The sequence below is a fragment of the Etheostoma spectabile genome, chromosome 22 (genome assembly GCF_008692095.1).
Source record: "Etheostoma spectabile isolate EspeVRDwgs_2016 chromosome 22, UIUC_Espe_1.0, whole genome shotgun sequence".
Classification (NCBI taxonomy): domain Eukaryota; kingdom Metazoa; phylum Chordata; class Actinopteri; order Perciformes; family Percidae; genus Etheostoma; species Etheostoma spectabile.
The window spans coordinates 8,508,179-8,524,709 of record NC_045754.1 but is presented as its reverse complement, the minus strand read 5'-3'; the positions used below and the strand labels follow the sequence as shown (position 1 = coordinate 8,524,709).

Here is a 16,531-nt window from a genome sequence, read left to right as displayed (position 1 = left end):
ACATACAACATGAGCACCACTCTAAGCCCAAGGCTGTCTCTGCCTCTGTTTAAATGTAGGATTATCGCTAACCCCTTATATGGAAAGCATTGTGCGCTGTGAAAAACAGAGACAGTGACTGAAAGTGTGTGTGTGAAGGGAAGATTTGTAATCTGGGAAGGTGAACGACTAGGAAGATTATTACCGCACCAAGGAGTCATTTGATTTGTATAAGGTTGCTTTTGTGGAACCTCTAATACATTTCTGGTGCTCCATATATCACAAATACAAATTTTAAAGTGTGAAAATGTCTCTGCTCACACGCAATAAATTTGATTTCAATTATCTTCCATGACTATAGTTTTTTAGTTTGTGATGTTTTTTTTAATTATTTTTTGAAAGAGTTTCTTTTTGACATTTTAGGCCTTTATTAAATCGGCGGTTTTAAGCCGCCTCCACATGATGCGCTCTCTGCGGACCGTTTGGTAGGGCACAGAGAGCAAAGCACAGCGTAGGTATTCATCATCAAGGGTGGCAAGGAAGCTATTTTGCATGCGAGATACCGACATGCTATTATCACATTGGTTATGCTTTCATAAGGTCAGCGGCAACTAGGTCAAAGTTGAAATAATTTGAACTTTGAGCGCAGTGCAAAGCGGCCACCGAGGGGTGCGCGACGCCAGGGGTAGCGCAGCGCCTAGTTTGGCGCCACCACCCTTCCCATAAGAAATCAATGCAACGGCCGGCGCAAAGCGTTTTTTTTTTTAATATATATATATATAGTGGGGGATCTATAAAACCTGAATGACAATCATTCAGGTTTTATGTCCCCATGCATCCGACTTGTTTCCTGGATCCACTGCGATAATCATTATCACAGTTTACAGTTAGGTTTTTAATTAAGTCCTTTTGCAATAATTAAAGCCCAGAAAATGCCTCTGGAAACAGAAAGTGAAAAGAAAACTTGGGGAAGACAAACTGCTGGTAATGAGCCGGTCCCATTGTGTTAAAAACAACAACAACCTCCAAACTATAGATTGTTAGGAATGCAAATGCTATTTTGAAAATCCAGTTTTTACCGGTTTTTGATTCAAAATTTACTTCTTTATTTTTTTTTTTAAGAATAATGTAATTCCAACATGCATCTCTGTGTGTTAGATATTCAGCTAAAGCCAGGTAGCTCACAGCAGTTTAACACAGCATGTTTGCCAAGACTTTGTTTCACTGTGTAACTTCCCTTAAATCCACAAATGGTCTTTTTTTTTTTAATATTTGCTCATAGAAATAAAGTAGATACATGTCATTCAGTGAAGTTTAGAGGGCCCAAAGGGCATATTTCTAAGTATATTAACTTTTATTAACTTAACTTTAAGAGAGTCAAGCTAGCTGTGACCCCCTGCTAGCTGTCTTGATGCTAGCACAGGCTAACACTTCATAGTAAACACACAGACATCTGCAAGAAGGCAAAACATGTATTTCCCAAAATGTTGAACTGTTCTTCAGACAAAAGAAAAAGGAAATCCATGTGAAGAAAATTTTATCCTCATATGTATATTACATCTCATCTTATAGCACACATATGAGAGTGGGACTGATTTTCTCATCTAACAATAGGCAAGAAAACAAGTTTTTACCAAAATGTCCAGCTGTTTCTTTAATAATCCAAATAAACATGGATACAATTTTCCAACCAAAACAAAATTAGACCTAATTATACAGTTTTGTGGCTGTTTTTGGCAAAGGAAAAGGACATTACTTAAAAATGTATTTTCTACCAGCTGTAATTCTCTACAGCACAGTATATAAGTATATATAACCTTTTATTATGGGTGGCAAACCCCCAGTAGTCTCCATTCACAGAGGTGAATAGGTTAATCCATATTTATTTTAAATGGGTGCTGAGTGTGTCTCTGTCCCCTTAACTGTGTGACGGTTTGAGGGGGCAGTGCTGTGATGGACTGGTGTGTGTGTGTGTGTGTGTGTGTGTGTGTGTGTGTGTGTGTGTGTGTGGTGTGTGTGTGTGTGTGTGTGTGTGTGTGTGTGTGTGTTTTGTGTGTGGTTGTGTGTGTGTGTGGTGTGTGTGTGGGTGTGGTGTGTGGTGTGTGTGTGTGGTGTGTGTGTGTGTGTGTGTGTGTGTGTGTGTGTGTGTGTGTGTGTGTGTGTGTGTGTGTGTGTGTGTGTGTGTGTGTGTGTGTGTGTGTGTGTGTGTGTGTGTGTGTGTGTGTGTGTGTGTGTGTGTGTGTGTGTGTGTGTGTGTGTGGTGGTGTGTGGTGTGTGCGCTGCGCGCGCGCGTGTGTTTAACTGTGTGACGGTTTGAGGGGGCAGTGCTGTGATGGACGGGTGTGTCTGTGTGTCTAAGCACTAAGATACCTTATCTTATCCAGGCCAGGGTTTGGTAAGACTTGCGAAACAGGGATTGCTTGTTTATGACCTTGTTCGTTATCTCACTTGAGTTTTGTAATTCTTTTTCTGATTTCTCAAAATAAGTATGCTGGAGAGCGTGTGGTGTCTGTGAATACTGGGCTTCTTTGTATATGTTTTGTATATTTCTCAGCATGGATGCAGAGTTGCTTTTCTTCTGGACTCCCTGTGATTCACTTGTCAGCTGTAATTTGTAAAGGTTTATTTAACTGTGACCGGCACAGACCAGTAAAGCCACTGTGTTGCACACTGTTTGCATAAAAGATAGAAAGAAATAATAACACTCTAAAATAGGCCAGACTGCATCTCCTTTTTCCTCAGACAAAAGAAATCCTCTTTAAATTAATGCCCATGGGAAAAGTTAGGTTGCTCAGAGTACAAAGGGTTTGTTTATATCACAATTGCATTCTCCATGTTACAATTTGTTCTTCTTTAATGATGCACTTTGATAATGGCAGTCCAAGGTGCTGAGGTTACAAAGATTTAAAGCTGTGTTTCCTGTTTTTCTCAGCGAGGTGACGGTGCCCTCCGTTATCATCCTCAACACATCCAACGAGCAGTACTTCCTGCCCAGTGAGCCGATTGAGACCATGGAGCAGCTGGTCCAATTCATCAATGGTGTTTTGAACGGTTCTGCACAGGTCCAAATCTTCTCTCCTTCCCCACTTCTCTCCAGTTTTTTGTTTATGCATGCAGCTCAGTGTAGCCTTTTCCCCTCCCTTCCCCTTGTGTTGTACCATCCTAATCACACCAGTAGTCTTCATTAATCAATCCACGTTGCCTTGCATTTTAAGTCCTCGCTGGAAAATATTTTCAGCAGATGAGGTATTTTTGCAATCTCCTTTTGCATGTTTAGATTTCATATTGCTGTCCTCCCTGAATGGATTATCTGGAATAATTCTGTCTTCTAAGTCAAACACTGAGATTACTACATGACTTTGTATTGTAGTGTGCACACTAATCTGGAAAAGAAAAGTCATTGCTTTCCTCTGCACCACACTAAAGTCACCAGATGTATGAAACCATAAGCCAAACAGCCAGAGGTCTTGTCCTTATTTTTTTTTTTCTTCTTCCAAGAAAGGTTTAGGCTATTTTTTGCTTGGCAAAACAAACCACCACCCGCCAAATAAACAGCAACAGAAACCTCCATATTTCTGCTGTCCAGTTGCAGCCAAAGCCTGGACAAATTCAGCGTCTTCACGTCATGTTGGTATTGTGTGCAATGAGGTGTTTAAGGCTGGTTCGTGCTTCATGTAGAAATAAACAGAATGTGTTTAATGCATTGCATTCAATTTAAAATAATGCAGATGATGCAGGAAAGCTAACAAGTTACTCTAACATTTTAAGATTTCAAGTCTTTTTTGTTTGTTATTTTTTGTGGAAATGTTTTAAGAGAGTCGTGGAATTTTTTCCCAAGCATAACTAATATCTTTGAACTTATGCGTGTTGTTCATAGAAAGCCTGAACATTAAGGTACGCAGACGGCCTGTTTAGAACCGCCAGAGGAGGACAGAGTTTCCAGTCAGATCTCGAGCAGGTTGTTAGGGAATTGCTACTCCAATTTTTCTTTAATTTATTTTTTTCATATTAAATATCTCCCCACCGACTGTACTTGTGGAACTTAGGCTGTCTCCAGTTCGTTTAGTCCTCTATCCTCCTACTCCAACAACATGCTGAAAAAAATGTATGTTGAAACTTCTCAAGCTACTTATGCAGTCCTCACACAGCATAAGCATGAGTCTGTGCAACAGCTGCTTTCACAAAAACCATCCCATGCCCACCTTCAGCTCGTTCACAGAAGTCCTGCTCAGTCAGTGCACACTAATTGGCCATCCTGATGAATTAGCGTTGAGACAGCTCGCTCATTGGCTTCCTAGGTGCTGTTGCCAACAAATGAGGTCAAACGGAGTAGAGCTGCTGGGCAGCAGACAAGCTAGAGTCGTGCACAGCCGATCATTTGGGCAGAGAAGCATTTAATTAAACGATATTTTAAATGTCTGGGATGTACGGACCATATGACGGTAAACCTAACATTTGGATACCTCTGTATACGTGCTGTGATTAGTTTGAAAAAATATTTTTTACTGACATATTAATTGTTTTTGTTATTTAGGGATTGTCCCCCAAGTGATAAGATGAACTAGACATAGTATCTCTTCTGTCTCCATTAATGGTCTGTCTCTCTGCAGGCAAATGGCGGTGACGGGTTCATTCAGAGGATCAAACGTATAGCCTTTGATGCCAGATCCACCATTATGGTAAGTTGGTGAGAGTTCACTCCAGGCTGCCACATGCAGATGGAGAACATATCCCAAGCACAATGTCATCGGGGTCATATGGTAATCTCGTATATATTTTTTTTGTTAAATTAATTCAGTTTCCACTATACATGCAATTAAAAATGATTAAATCATAGCAATAAATCCTTTTAAATTAGTTCAAAAACATCAGTCTGCAGGATATCACCATCGTGACCTCCACTGAAAATATAATTATTTGACTAAAATTCAGTTACGCCTTTTTTGTGCATTGTGCACATCAATTAAAGCTCCAAAAACCCACTCATGTCAGATATATTTAGTTTTAGTTCATTAGGTTATTTCTAGAAGCAGACACGGTATCCATTAATACAATGTTTTTGCCACTTGGGTGCAGCACAACAAGCTGTAAAATAAAGGTAATTTAAATTTAAGTTTCTTATTTACACAACCAGCAGACTCATAGACATTACAAAATTACAGCAATAATATGGAGATGCATTTCTGCTGAAAGTAGTGATTGTGAACCAAAACCGTAAAATTGCAGCCCGTAAACCAAAACAATGAGTTTTAAAGGGGCTAAAATGTTCCATAGACCTGAGACGAACCGCAGACTAGGGTAATAATTCTCCTTGGGTTCTTGTGTATGAGCGAGCAATGTTAGCTACATGATTGCTGGATATACCAAACTTACTTTTCGAGCATGTGCAGATAGCTGAAAGGAACATCGCGACTGTTGTGTGGAATAAGGTTGGCAAAAAAAGGGTGCTACGCTTTTCCGTGTATATATTTTCTGCTAAGAGGAAACTCAACAAAAGGCCATTTGCCAACACTAAATATCAAACAAAAGCCAGACACCATATAGTAATAAGTTGCTGTGAGTTGTAGCCTACATTCACTTCTAACAAGAGAAAGAATATAACGTAATCTGAACCGGGCGGACACAGCACTTTTCATCAGACTCACCCCGGGTTAATTAAGTCTACTGCTAACTAATTACATTACCATGGCCAAAATACTGCCGCGAATCAAATCCCCTACGTCACCATTAACAGTCAAGCCACTAAACCTGTATGGAAATTAACACCTCTGCTGAAATGTTAAATTTGTTAACGAGCCGACACAAGACCACACCATCGCACACACACACACACACACACACACACACACACACACACACACACACACACACACACACACACACACACAGTCCGGTTCTGGTGGTTGATTAACGCAGCTGTTTAACTCTCAGAACGGGCCGGGTGGGTATCTCACTGCCATGAGTCCATGACGCTAATGTCTGGTTCCTCCACATTTTCATTGTGATATTTTGTAATTACATTCTGAATCTTCAACGTTCTCTGTCAGGTAAATCAGTCAAGTTACTAGCAGGGTATATAGGGGAGTTTCATATGAAGTGGTTTGGGGTCCTTCTGTAAGTTATTTTTGGGGTACATTTGGGTTTTGGTGAATTCAACAAACAACAATACCAGAGGCCAAGCAATCGGCCCGTTCCAAACAGGGCACTGCGCTAGTTAATATTAAAAAGGTAACGCACTAAAGCTTTATGGTGTATTTTATATTAGTTTCAGAGTAATATTACTGTGTCCTGCTTCCCAACTTTTTAAAGCTCTGTTCTAGCCTTGGTCTTTCTGTACCTTTACAGTTCATTATTAGGATACAACTGAACACCTTGTACTTGTTGATATGCTTCACACCATGCCTCTCCTTGACTGCGTTTGCCAGCTGAGGGTAAACACTGTTTACTGCATATGTAACCTGCGCCAAGGTTATTAACACTGTACAGCAAATGCCCGAGTGCCCTGCTCTTTCCCTTTGGGAGAAAAACAACATTCAGAGAACAAGACAGGGGAGTACGAAAATATGAGAATATGCAATGCAGGCAGTTAACATAGTATGGGGAAAGAGAAGCCGGCAACCGAGTAGGAGGAGGTGGAGTGAAGGCCGTTTTACAGTCGACGCATCCGAGCATGCGCACGCTAATGTGATGTCAAATCTCTATTTTTTTTAAATAGAAAAAAAACAAAGTGACAAAGTGGAAACAGGAAGCCTGAACGAGGACTCAGAGTGACTGCAAGTCTCTCTTGTAAACTTGCAAGGTTAAGATGAGTTCTTTTATGGTGACTGAAAGGCGTTCTACTACAACGAAATAATAAAAATGCATTGAATCAAATCAAAGCATTGACGTCAATGCTGCTAACAGTTCTGCCGTTGTTTACTTTTTTCTTCTTCTTCTTCTAGTCCGTAGAGTCTCGCGACCACCACGCGGGAGTAAAAACAGTCACGGCGCTCAATGATGTCACACAGGCGCTCGACAGGTCGGCTGCGGCTAGTATACCGCCCGTTTAATGAGGGAGTAGACCGGGTCAGGAGGCTGAACTTGCTTCTCCTCCCACTTTCACTCTTGGCTCTTTTAGGACAACTGGTGTTTATTTTACCACGGGTGTGATAGGAATGTAAATACAGCTGTGTTGTAATGCTCTGGTTGTACTGTAACCACAGGTAAAGTGTAATACTGCGCTTAAAGGGATATGGGGAAAATTATAGATTTTATTCAGGAAACTGTTGAGATGGAAGGTATAAAAAGCCTTGAGGTACCGAGGCTTGTAGAAACATTTTTCTATTGAAGGTTTTACTTTTAAGCTCAGGTCAGGTCTTGATAGACAGTTTAAATCAGTGAAAGAAAATGTCAGAAAATGTTTGAATATAAAAACAATTATGTCTTTGGGCTGTGTAGCTTTGATTTATCGCTCTGCATTGAATATACGCATAGATATGGACCTAACGCCGTAGCCTACGCCTTAGCCTGACGTGCCCCTCTAATACGCGTCACAGAACGCAACAACTGTGATTGGTTGCTTGGCTGGGCTTGGTAGCGTTGCATTTACCACCTAGTCATTTTCGGGTTCTCCTTTCTTTGTGAACAACATGAACTCAAGGAGAGGGTTAACTCATCCTGCTGCAGCTTGCCGACCGGGTCAGACAGCACAGGGGGAGACACGTTGTTCTAGGTTTTAAATCATTTTAAACAGGTCTTATTTTTCCTACGTCCATACAACGCTACCTCTAATGCGCACTGAAATGTTTTTTTTATTCCGCGGTGTTGTAGTTCTTCTTTTCAATATTCCAAATAGAATTTGTTGTTTGTATTGATTATTGTTACTCAGTATCACTTTTATTCAATTTGAATACATTTATTTTACTTTGCAAGTACTTTTATGACTCTGGATTTTCGTTGTTACTTTTATGTTTTGTTTTAATTTTCATTTGTAAAGGTCTTAAAAAGTCTTTAAATTTGACTTGGTAAAACCGGCAGAAACCCTGTCTCTCCCTCGCTCCGCTGCACTCACACTTAAAAAACACCGGCTCTGCTATTCTCTTATTTTTTTATTTTATTTCTTTTACAAATGATTTTATTGACTTTTTCAATTACAATACAAAGACACAGAACAGAGCAAAACAAGGCACATCAATAAGTACAAAGAGGAACTTGAAGATAGTCCAAATGTAGAGATGTTAGTGGTATGCTTTACTTTTATGGTAACACACTGACTCTCATAGTGACGTTTAAGGAAAAGAATAATACTAAGGAGTGACAAACGTGCCCAGATGGACACACTGTGTGTGCATATAGAATGCTCCCACCTTCCAAAATGTGATCTTATTGAGAGCAGGTAAAAATAAAAATGATGGACTACAAAGCTGCAGTGATATCTGCTGTTCTCTTTAAGAGATACACTAGAAAAATGAATACACACCATTGCGCAAGTATAAATCCTCACATCAGGGAAGGCCACTTGCTTAAGTGTAGGCTCTGCACAGAGTCTACTATAAGTCAGCCTTAAATGTTAAGTGTGCAAAATCATTGTTTCCAATTAGCAACTACACCAAAGTAAGAATCTACATGCAAAGGGCTTGTGAGAGAATTTAAATGCTATTTTCTTCTTGCTTCCCTAAATTTAACGCGCTGCATGCCTCACAACGGCTAGCCCTGCTTACAGTGACAGGATACAGTATGATACAAAGTAGATAGGCAGCAACCATCACCTCGCCCCCCCCAGAGCCCTGCATCTAAATGCACGTCTGACGGGAGCATGAGGAAGCAGTCACATTAGGCCCAATGACTCATTGCCGGCTGTGTTAGCATAGCATACCCATATCTACCTCATCCAGCATCACACAGCAGCAGCAATTACCATCCCTCTTCATGTGGCAGTGACCGGAGGGAACATGAATATTTCTCAGCTCAATGGCTGACAGAAGTTGTGACCGAATACTCCCTTCTAGGAACATTGTCTCTGATGTATCCTGCTATATTAAGGCTAAATGACTCATTTGTCACCAAGATCGTTTAAAGAAGAAGTTGTCCTTCAGTGACTCGGGCATTGTTGAGCCTGCAGGGATCGTGTTTCGCTGGAATGGAAATGTGTCACAAAAATATCCCATTTTATATGCAGGTTCAGGGCATGGATGTTACCGGAGTTTTGAGAATTTACTGTATTTTAATCCAATCTTTCAAAACCGATCTTTCGGGATTAATAAACACACTTCCATTTACCAAATTATGTTAGAATCTGAAATCTACAGGTGTTAAACTGGAGAGAAAATAAAAAATAAAATGAAGTCTAGAAAGGTATTCTTTGCATTGAAACAAAAAAATAAATAAAAAATTCAAAGTTGTATTTCCCTTTCAGTATGTGTGTGCATGCAACCTTTGCACACACGTAGCACCAGTATGTGTTAGTTTGTGAGTGTGTAGTCATGGGATGTGAGCCTAGCGAGGAAGACAGAAAATATCTTCAGAGAGACTTGTGTATAAAGGTGGATGTTTGCTTGTTTGAAGTTTGAGATTTCTTTATTCATTTTAGTTCAAACAGCCCAATCTGAAAGTACAAGAAACCCAAAGGGTTATAGATAAAAGGGGAAATCTGGTCCAATCTGGTCGTCAGTGTAAAACAAAACCGGAGCAAACAACACAGCACATTACAGTTAGAAACACAAACGGTAATACGTAATACAGACATTCGGAAGTTGCATGACAGAAATGTAATTAATACTAAAATATTACAGCCTGCCCGGGTTTCTGCGAATGATTTGTGACCTGCCTTCTAAACACACTCGTGAGGCTTAATGGCGTAATGCAAAAGAATGAATAAATGAATGACTAAATAAAAATGCAGTATCTCCGCTAAATACATAAAAGCCTGTCTGCAATTTTCCAGAAAATCTTTTTGGATCGCCGAATAGGATTTTGAATTCACTCTACCTAATAGCTAATAGGAGACTCAGTACCATTGTAAACACTGTTAAGAGAGATTTAACACTTTTAATAAACTGCCAGCCTTCACATCTGTGCAGTGCTATACTGAAAGTAAGGGATACCTTGTTAGTGTGTTTTGTTGTTTTATGTGAGAAGAAATAAAGTCAGGAGCCCGTGGCCCTTACTGAGCCCCGGTTCTTCCCATTTTCTCATGTGCATGCACTGAACAGTGCACATGACGGACAACCCAAGTCAGTAGCCTTAATGTTAATGTAATGCCCACTGCATATGAATGCTACCCCCTTCTCCAGTTTGTAGTAGCCCAGTTCCATGTTAATGTATACTTTATTAATTCCGCAAGGGGAAATTAAAATTTACACTCTGTTATTATTACACACATTACACATGCGCTTAATGGAAAAATGTTTAGTTATGTTTAGATGTCTAGTTCTAGCCTTGCTCAAGAGCACCTCTCCAGCGACCAGTCCACCCCCATACTTTGGTCCAAATGTGGACTTAAACACACAACCCTCCGGTTCCCAACCCAACTCCCTATAAATTGAGCTATTGCCACCCCACGTTAGCTGATATCTATCCCAGGCTACAGTTTAGGGGGGTTATACTGTTTTTTGTTGTTGCATTTGTCCCATCCACGTCACTTCCAGTTGACACAGAAGCTCCGATACAGTTGCTACAAGCAGTTAACATAGTATTGAGTTTTTTCTTACTATGATCATAGTAATGTTCAGGTTTAGGAGTTACCTGTTGACTGACAGCCTGTACAGTGTCCTAATCTATGCAGTAGCAGCTACTTAACCATGTAGGAGATTCGTCAAAGCTCTGATTGGGCAGTTTTTTTGTTAAACCATGTCAAACAGCTGTCAACTAACATCACAGCAGACAAGTTTGAATTGCAAAAATATTTGAAGCTTTGGACGCTGATTTAAATGTCTATAACCACATTGGGCTTGTGGTAATTTAAATGAATACAAAGGAAATAATATAATACATTTCTTGAGAAATATGCACCATCAATCAATGGTCCATCAATACCAATTAAATATTAGATCATTTTAAACTAGATTCTAGATATGGAGGCTTGTACCCCAGGGTGTGTTATAGATCCTACCAGAGCACACTTCAGCCATGTTCAGTTACTCCGTAAGTAGTACTATGGCCCTTCTCTCTTCTTAATCACTTGCTTACTACCAAGCAAATTAGCAATTCATCCAAAACCCCACAATCCAATGATCACACAGTGAAGCCGGCCCTGATCTCAGGGGCCCCGCTGGGCAGTTACCTGCTCTATCCACACAACAAAGAAGGTTTAGGAAGGGATTTTGAGAACGTTAATGTTTACAAATGTCTATATTTACATAGTAGATTTATATTAAAAAAAAGTGGAGAGCATGTTCTTATAGTGGTAAGAGTAAACCAAAAAAAAATCTGCAAAATATTTAATTGTAAAAGAAAATGAACATATTGTTCTCTCATCTGTCCTTTCTCACTATCCTCATTTACTCCATTATTTTCCTCGACCCATTTGCATCTCTTTACTTTTGCCTCCATGTTCTCCCCCACACTTCCCTATCCTTTGTCTTCCTTTCATCTCTCGCTGTCTCCTTTCCTACATCAGTCAGTGTTTCGCAGCTCTCCGCTGCTGGCCTGCTTCCTGTTCGGCCTACCGCTGGGTGTAATTAGCCTGATGTGCTATGGCATCTGCACGGCTGAGTCGGATGACGGTTCAGATGACATAGATGCGCTCAAGAGGGAGGGCCTGACTGATGAAGAGGAGGAAGAAGAAGAAGAAGAGGAGGAGGAGGAAGAGGAGGAGAGGCAACGCGCCACTGAGCTGGAGGGTCCCGAAGAGGGCGAGATCGAGGAAGACGATGTCAGAGTGAAGGATCCTGAAGAGAAGAAAACCGATTAACACAGGGGCTCCCGTCGGATAGAGGATGATGGGCCTAGTCAAATGCAGTGACATGAAACTCAAAGAACTATCAATGTATTACTATTCTGCTTCTTTGTCTTTCATATCACTTCCCCTCAGAGCCCCTCGAGCGCAGACTCTTCCCCCATCTTTGAGTTCTGTGTTTAAGGTCGGCTGCTCAGTGAAGCCATAGAATCACGTTTCAAACTAACAGCCTTTTTTATAATGGAGTGTAAACGCATACTGTTCAAGAGAAGGCGGGATGGCTGTGAACCTAGCAAACCACTTATTTATTATGAATCAACCAACCAGTGGTTAATTCCATGTGATGTGGGACCCTTTCTCTTTGTTTTCTAACCACTTAAATGCCCCTATTTTATTTTTTTTGTCAAATGTCAATCTCCTCTATTTTTACTTTACTATGTTATCCTTAATATTGCCTTTAAACAATTAGACTTTTTGTCCACCAAATATTACCTATATTATCAAATATAGTGATTGACGCGTGTAGAAAGCAAAGGAAGTGCCCAAGAAGGAAAATCTGCCATAAATAATTTTTATTTTATTTTTTATTGTATGTTATTGCCTGAAAATATTTCTTCTTCTTGTTATTCTACTAGGGGTGCAAAGTGCTGAGACAGTCGTGCATTTAAATTTATTTCTCATGCCAGCAACCTTTTGGTGTCCAATTATGAGGCAAGTAATTGGTAATCAGTCGGTCTGATGCTAGAATATTGTAAATGCACATTTCTTTCCATTTTATGACCTACCTGCTCAAAATTCCTAGTCTAGATGTGTTGGACCTGTGAGGAGACACCCATACCTCGCATCAGTAGTTCCTGCAGCTTTTAACAACTCATGTGCCTCAGATAGACTGGCTCTGTCTGTTTCCATATTTCAATCTGTCCTCCATCACTGGTTGCAATATTGAATTCAGTAGGCAGGTTGAGGTTTAAATCCCAATGCACTGAGACGTACACTGAGGGTACAAAATATTGAACCAGTCTTCCTTCTTAGTAGTTGGTTTCACTCCCTTTTTCTGTAATAAGCCGTTATTGTTAGTCTACTCAAGGCATTGACATTCATCTCTAGCCTATTTTCTTACCCTTTTGGCTGAAATGTATGTAATAGCTGATATTAAGTATGGGTCGTGGCTTCTTCTTGGATTCAAGTGGCTTGCCTATTACAATACAGGACAAATGTTCCTAAAACCTGCCACACCCAGCAGAAGAGTGCACCTTGTTGGAGTTGGCAGTGAGGCACGTTAAAGCACCTGAGAACAAGATTCATTATCTTAAGGATGTTTAGTATAAATTCAGCATGTGTGACTAAAAAAGGAAATAATAAAGGTAAACCCATTAACACTCAAAAGACCTCAGGGTGTAATTTTGGGATGTGATTTACACTAGTGCTTTAGTGACACAGTTTTCTTACTGTGTTCCAATAAGGCCCCGCCCACTTCAAATCCGTGGGAGGAGCACAGTCAAAAATGCAAATACTATGTACAAATCTCTTGTGTTAAATAATCACGATGTCCCCATCGCTCCAAATGTCCCCAATTTTGACTTTTTGGGAGAAATGCTTATTTACTTTATTGTCAAGCATTAGATGAAAAAGTTAAAACCACTGTCCTGTCTGAAGGGAAAATATGAAGCTAGTGCCAGCAGCTTGTTAGCTTAGTCCCAAAAACTGGAAATGGGGCAACCGCTAGCCCGTTTCACAAATTTAAAGGTTATATCTCTCAGCAATTCCTTCAGCTGCACGGCTTCCCGGGTAGGCTGCTCTCATGTATCCTCGCCTGTATCCTTGAGTCCTCGATGCTCGCTCCTTGGTCCTCGGAGTAGAAATAAGAGCTTTGAGATTGCCTTCACCGAGGACGGACAGAACAACTTCCGGTTAAGCCGAGGACCGAGGATTCGAGGAGCTATCAAATTAGCAACATGACAAGCACCTTATTCAGTCACTGCACCCGGCTAGGATCTTGTTTGGCAAGTCCTGTAACCCCCAGTGAAACCACAACATGCTTTTACACTTTCTTTTATGCATTAAACAAGATATAAAATGTTCATTAGTGATTAATGGGCAGAGCATGTGTGACGTCACATCAACAAGACCATAATTCCAAAAATGAACATCATTCTGTGTTGCAGAAGACTTAAAACTAGCGATTGAGACCAAAAACTCATTATGAAAATGTTTACTGATAAAGTGAGAGACAGAAACCAACCTCTTTTCACAACTGCATGTGTCGCCCCCTGCTGGAATGCAGATAGAATGCCGGTTTAAGGCACTTCCGCATTTGCAGCACTTTGCCAAACCGTATGCGTTGTCTATTAATTTTTACAGTCTGGTTTGGGCAGAGCCAACATAGCAATTACCCCCTGCTTCCAATCTTTATGCTAAGCTAAGCTAATCGACTGCTGGCTCTGGTTTTATACCATACAGACATGAGATCGGTATCGATGTTCTCATGTAACTCTCGGCAAGAAAGCGAACGAGTGTATCTTCCAACATGTTGACTGGATTATTATTTACCCTGCTTTTGTGTTACATTATTCATTCTAAACATTCATGCATTATATAGAGCTGCAGAGTAATTACAAGTTTGAATTGAGCAATGGCAGCTTCTATAACAGGCTTTTACTCAAGGGAACTTCCACACAGGGAGATGAATGAGCATTAAGTTAATTGGCCTTGGGAAGAGTAGTAAGAAAAATTATCTATCTATATCTCATATAATGACAACTGAACTAACCACAACTGAGAAAACTACTAAGTGGACTTTTTATTAAGATGATATTTTGAATGTGTTATTGTGTAAAGGTAATCCTCAATCTTTCCCCCCCCCCCCCCCCCCCCCCCCCCCCCCCCATTCTATAATCCTTTTTTAAAAACAAAAGTGTAGCTGAGTAATAAGATCCCTTCAGGATTGGTTATTCTTCATTTTATCGTGCTTTTGTAGCTCAGTAAATCTTGTAATTGATCGACTTAGGCAATTCAACCTGAGCACACCTGTTGTTTGAAATATACAGAGCTTATCTGAATCATTACTGGGAAACTGCACACATAAAAACAACCATGCCCTCGCCTTGCCTTTTGGTTTTGTAGTTGCCTACCATTCTCTGCCAAACTTTCTCTTTGGGTTAGATTTGAGATTGTCACACTTTATTACAGCTTTGAAAGATTGAAATAAAGATTGTCCTCATTTGTTCTTAACGAAGCTGTCTTTTGTTCCATCTGATTTCTGCCTTCCATTTCTCCATCTACATCCAATTATCACATGTACGGTTATAAATGTGTGTTTTTTTCCCCACTCCACGTTATAATCCAAGGTAGAGGTGTCTACTCAATTATCGCAGATGTAATACAATCTTTAGAGATCTAGGTGTTACCGTGGCTGATGGCATTACTTGATGTGAAACACATTTATTTCTTCTCTTTGTAAAATGATGTCGCTCAAAAGTCTAACTCAGAGACGTGACTTTATAGAATGAAGAGGCACAGTGTCACGCCGTACTTTCTGAAGGCCTGACCCTCACACAGTTTAAGAGAAAGGAGAAAAAAAAAACAAGTTGCTTTTTGGAAAGTGCGTTTCAGGTCAGATAAGAAAGAAGAATGTTCATTTTCCATTGTATGTCATTTTGGGGATAAATTACCACAAAGGGCGAGATAATATATAACTACATCAGAATCAGTGTCATTGAGTGGTGCTGATGCAAAAAGTAATTCATCGCTCAATTACCTCGCTGTATATTCTGAGAATGAGTTCCGTTGCGTGGCAAATGAAGGAGGCCTGCTGTCTCTTCTTTTCGGAGAACCAACTATCTCGAGCACTAGACAAGGGCAATTACACTTCGCTGCTCGTTCTGACGTCTGTCTCATGTTGAAATTGCATATTAAAGCGAGATAGTAATCATCTCATTTCTGACTCACATAGGAGGTGTTTAATGGTGTAAGGTCAAGGTACAGAAATACATGATTATTTCAGTTAATGCTTCCAGCCTGTACTTCAGGGGTATTCTGAGCATAGTTTTGTGTCACTCAACAAGATGAGAAATGGCTGATTTGCTTTGCTCACCATGGAAACCAGCCCACACTTGTTCTCTGGGATTCTTTGCAAAGCCTGTTAGAAAAGCAACGTTTTTTTACATCACAGCTGATAGATGGCGGCAGCTGCTAAAGTCCATCTGTTTGCTGCCACAAATACCTCGATGCCTAATTACACAAACAACGTCGACAAATGCGCCCTTTTAAGATGTCACCTCCCGTCAGTGAACGCCTCTTTTGTGTGTTTCCATCATCGGTAGTGAGGCCTAGATAATTTTTTTGCAGCCCCGTCAAGACTATTTTTGGTGCCGTGACTTTACATCAACAGTTCAACTGAGTCTAATAGCCGCTTGTCAGCCTGTCAGCCGATTGATGGTGCTTGCTGCTGTTGTTTTGACCTGACATTTTGGAAAACTTTTCTCCGGGGTTGTGTGAAAATGACTGTGTGTAAAGATGCTTATCCAAACTGTTACAACTTCTGCATTAAAAATCATCAAACACACCCACAAACACACAGGAGGATAGTGTCTGTCAGCTGAAAAGGAGATAAGAAACACATGAGAGTCCGACACACATTCTGTTTCTGAAAGACAGTTGATTATTTCAATAAAAAAA

General features: G+C 40.3%; 1 protein-coding gene across 1 annotated transcript in view; it reads left to right on the top strand.

Moving 5' to 3' along the window:
* tmx3b (thioredoxin related transmembrane protein 3b) overlaps positions 1 to 15,080 on the top strand; it is a 37,433-nt gene extending 22,353 nt beyond the window's left edge. The window contains exons 14-16 of the mRNA XM_032503928.1: positions 2,912 to 3,041; positions 4,590 to 4,658; positions 11,576 to 15,080. Of these exons, the coding sequence (XP_032359819.1) occupies positions 2,912 to 3,041; positions 4,590 to 4,658; positions 11,576 to 11,869 (493 nt within the window). The 3' untranslated portion in view covers positions 11,870 to 15,080. The remainder of the gene's footprint in view (positions 1 to 2,911; positions 3,042 to 4,589; positions 4,659 to 11,575) is intronic.
* Positions 15,081 to 16,531: the final 1,451 nt, after the last annotated feature.